General features: G+C 40.7%; 1 protein-coding gene across 1 annotated transcript; it reads right to left on the minus strand.

The window, feature by feature from the left end:
• Positions 1-995: 995 nt before the first annotated feature.
• On the minus strand, positions 996-2,550 carry LOC122073173 (U-box domain-containing protein 28). Its single transcript, XM_042637710.1, has one exon. It carries the CDS (start codon positions 2,398-2,400, stop codon positions 1,144-1,146), a length of 1,257 nt encoding a protein of 418 aa, XP_042493644.1. The 5' UTR covers positions 2,401-2,550; the 3' UTR covers positions 996-1,143.
• Between the last annotated feature and the right edge of the window lie 1,856 nt (positions 2,551-4,406).

Genomic DNA, 4,406 nt, shown 5'->3' on the forward strand with positions numbered 1-4,406 from the left:
TCCAATATTTGTAATATATTTCTGGATTTTCTGAACTTAATTTAATGCCCATAACATGGCCATAGCACAGAAAGAGAAAAAGAAGTGTTTACATACACTTATTATAGCATTAAAGAAATGTCTATGCGCTCTCTTTTTCTCTTTTGGGATCCCAATAAGTCAAACCTCTTTCTATACTCCCCCTATACTCCCCCATCAGCCCATCAGCCCATCAGCCCATCAGCCCATCAGCCTTCCCTCCCTCCCACCTCAATCATCACAGATCAGTGGACTGAGAAGATGGATTAATTTCAGGACATAAAGCAAATCACTGTCAGCAACCATTAATTCTGCAATTGCGGGCAATTTGTGTCTTCAAACAGTCTTTTAAGTAGTATTACTGAGAGAGCTGGGGGGAGAGCTCCATATCTTAATACTATCCTATTATCTCCCCCACCACCACCACATCAAACTTTCCACCCAGAATTCCTTTTTAGAAGCTTCGTATTCGTATATCTCCACTACCGTATAATCATCTTTCACCCAGAAAATCCTTTTGAGAGTTCTATCATATCTAATAGTCTAATCTTCCCTACCACCATCTTCTTTAACCAGAAATTTATTTCACCAGATCCCAGGGAGGAAGGGGACCATCTGAAATTATGAAGTTGAAAACCCACTTCCCTTCCTCTGTGTTCTTCCGTTTCACAGTTTGTGAAAATCCCATAAGTTCAGCAAATGAAAATTAATTTAACGCATTCAGAGCTAATTCTGACGAACCCTCTTCTCAATTTTATAAATTTTAATCGACACTTAACGAATTCGGACTTGTAACTGTTAAATACTTGAATTATGGGAATTCATGTCAATGAAATATCTGTGGTGAACAAGAATGAACAAGAATTAACGAAATTCTATCAGATTATATCTCAGTTAGATGTACAGCTTAAAGGGCAAAAAAAAAAAAAAAACAAATTGTGAGAGAGAGAGAGAGAGAGAAGATGCAGAGAGGAGAATGAACAAAATTGAATTGGGTTTTCTCTGTATAATTTCCTTTCCGTTAACAAAATTTTCTCTTCATTTACAGTCTTTTCCTTTTTGTTTTTGGGAATTTTTTTTCCTTTCCCCAGTGATTAGTGTTCTTAAGGATAAGAAGAAGAATAGTCAGAAAGGCATGATGTGGGTGGTTTTAGTATCATAGCCAGAAAGACAAGATTTTGAATTGACACGGAAGATCTTAAGGAGGTCGCCGGACATCTGCCGGACCGACGGCGAACAATTACTCTGCATCAGAAGCAAAATCTTTGTCAAGCCGTTGGCCTTGGTGACGGCCTCCTGGGCAGTCTGGTCTCTGAACAGATGGCAAACGCTCCACAGTATCACCACCGCGTGTTCCGTCGCCTCCTTAGACACCTTCAGCATTTTTCTGACGATGGCAGAGACGCAGTTCGGGTCTTCACATATGGCTGTGCGACCTTCTGTGCAGGTTGACACCATCTCTAATAATTTCAAAACCTTCTCAACCACGGAAGCTCCAGAATCTGGTCGTTGGAGCAATTTCCCCAACACTTGGACTACCCCAAGTCTCACGATCTGTAATCTGATCCGCCGCTGCATAGATACCGCAATCAAGCAAGATAATCCAGCTTCAACTGCCGTGGCCGTCAAATCATCCGTCACGGGGCTCAACAAACGCATCAGTTCAAGTAAGACGCCTTCCTTCTCGGCGATCAGAAGTTTAGATTCTGGGTCCACGGCTATGGCTTCCAAAACCCGAGCTGATGCGATTTTGGAATCCAAGCTTCCCTTCTGAAGCACCAGAAGAATGGAAGACATGAAATCACGGTCGCTCTTCAGGATAAATCTCATGAGCTGCTCTTTATCTCTGTAATCCGCGAGAATCAGGTCCAAAACCCGAATGGCCTGTTCGAAGATCATCGTATCGGCGTCATTAGCCAGAACACCAACGATTGTTGCAACGATACCATCTGTCTCGGCGAGGAACTTGCGGTTATCATCGGATTCTCTTGCAAAATCGATGATCTTGGACAAAGAACCGAAGCAATCCCCGGTGGTTGAGTGGTCGTGATCGTGATCGTGACCGTGATCGACTTGGTGGTGGATGTTGTTGATCAAGTTTCGGGCCTGTTCAGGGGAGACAACGGAAGAGGAAGAAGGGGTAAGGGAATCGGACCAGATCTGGATGAGACGGTGGAGGTTGTGGTTGGGAACAAAATCTTTGCTAGGTAAAGGCTGCATGGTAGCTGGGCAGGTGTTATTACCACTGTCTAGCCATTGCTGGATGCTGGAGCGGTCGTAGGTGACGCCTGTGCAGAGGCTAACGGGAGATTTCATGACGTCCAGGGAGATTGGACATTTGAAGAAACTGGGTACAGTTATGTAGAGATCGTTCTTCACCATCTTCTTCTTATTATTATTCTTGTAATCTTCTCCAGGCTAAGCCCACTAAGAGTCAGAGAGCACAGATGAGAGAAAGAGTTGCAGAAAGAGAGAGAGAGAGGTGGGGAAGAGAAGGGAAGAAGAGGGAAGGGATTATGAAGAGTGGGGAGGAGGACAGCAAAAATATAATCCTTGGGGATGCGGTGCGATAAGATGGTCAAAGGAGTGACGTCAGATAGGAAATTAACGAGATTAGGGAGACATTAGACATCTCCATCTCTCCGTGGTTTTGTGGTCTCTAGGGGTAAAAATGGTATTTCGTATCAAATTAAATTTCTTTTGTTTTTTCTTTTCTTTCTGTCCTTTTTTTGGTCATTGGTCAATGTGGTGTTTGCTTCAGTCATTCACTCTTTAAAATACTAATTTTAGGGGTTAGAAATTAGAAGGAAAGAGGAAAAAAGAAACAAAGGGAATGAAATAAAGTCCTAAGGAAACGTGGAGTGGTGGGGCCACACTTCTCCAAATGAAGACCGTTCAACTTAACTTTTTGGCCATTTGGGTGGGTGCGTGCGTGCGTGTGTACGTGCGCCTCTCTCATGTGCTCTAGGGTCCAGAGAGAGAGAAAAAGTGTATGTGGGGCTTAACAAATAGAGAGAGAAAGAGTTGGAGTGTGGGGTTAGTCGTCGGTTGCCTTGGCTGGTCGGTTGTTGGTTGATTGCATCATAAACTGTGCGGACCAGAGTGAAAAAAGAAAGAGAGAAGAGATTCATTTTACTTTTCTTCCTTGTTCTTTACCGTTTGAGTGAAAAAAGGGAAGAGCAAGAAAATAGAAAAGGCAAGGACAATGCTTTCGGCGTGTACTCAAGTTCTATAAATATTGAAAGAGGTTGGAAAGAATTAACATTTGATTTTTTTTTAGTAACAATTCACATTTGATCTACAAACATTCAAACAATGGAAGCATGAAGACTTTAATCTTGGTGTAACCAATCTTGTTTATAACGATTCGTTTATTTAGTCTTCTTATGTTGTTGACAAGAGACTAAGATTATATGTATCAATATCGATATTAGTAGTAGTTTTTGCAATATCGATATTAGTATTAGTTTTTGCAGATACCAATAAGATAAAAAATGATCATTTTTTTGTAAAACGGTATTGATCTCGATTAGTTACTACGTCTGATACTGATATTTATAACTATGGGTAAGACTAATGTAAGTTTCTCTCCACTAATCCTCGGGGAGACTGATACTAATACTTATAACTATGTGTAAGACTGATGTAAGTTTCTCTTCGAGCCAACTTACGTGCATCTTGACTAATTCTTAGGGAGACTAGCGCAACAACCCACCGCCACGATTTCCACTTAAATTGTAGATGTACATATGAGGAATATAACTTATGACTGTGCATCTATTCACACAATTCTCAATTTGCCCTAACCACATGAGCAACCCACGGATGAATACTACTCTACTTCTACATTTGCATGAATATTAACATGATGCATATTAATACACGAGAGTGTATTCGATTGAATTAAACTCAGAAAAAATTTGATATATAACTAATCTACTACAACATAGATTCTCTATCATCAATTAAAATTGACACATTAAAATATTTTTACTTCCCATGACATGAATGATGAATCTGATCATAATCCAAAGGACGGAAAACCAAGCACTCCACACCGACTTTGACATGGCCCACAAAGGAGTTTGCGACTCGTGAGTCACGAGACTGAGAGCTTACGTAGTTACGTGTAGTTAGGTTAGGTTAAGGATGAATGTTCCAACTTCCACGGCTCTCTCTCCTCAGTCACAAGAACCAGTCAACTTTGCGCCGGCATAGAAGAAAAACATAACCCAAACATTAGTACCTAATTAATTAAAATTTTCATTTAATGTGGATTATGGACTTCATGGTTGGTTACTTGGTCCCTAATTATCTCTTAATTTGACTATTAAGCCAGCCACCCATATTTCTATATCCAACGAGTCATCTAATCACTACACATTTAA

The sequence above is a fragment of the Macadamia integrifolia genome, chromosome 3 (genome assembly GCF_013358625.1).
Source record: "Macadamia integrifolia cultivar HAES 741 chromosome 3, SCU_Mint_v3, whole genome shotgun sequence".
In the NCBI taxonomy this organism is placed as follows: domain Eukaryota; kingdom Viridiplantae; phylum Streptophyta; class Magnoliopsida; order Proteales; family Proteaceae; genus Macadamia; species Macadamia integrifolia.

What these genes read in the sequence shown, in the direction of transcription:
- LOC122073173 (XM_042637710.1), bottom strand. Translation starts at nt 2,400, where the DNA reads ATGGTGAAGAACGATCTCTACATAACTGTACCCAGTTTCTTCAAATGT.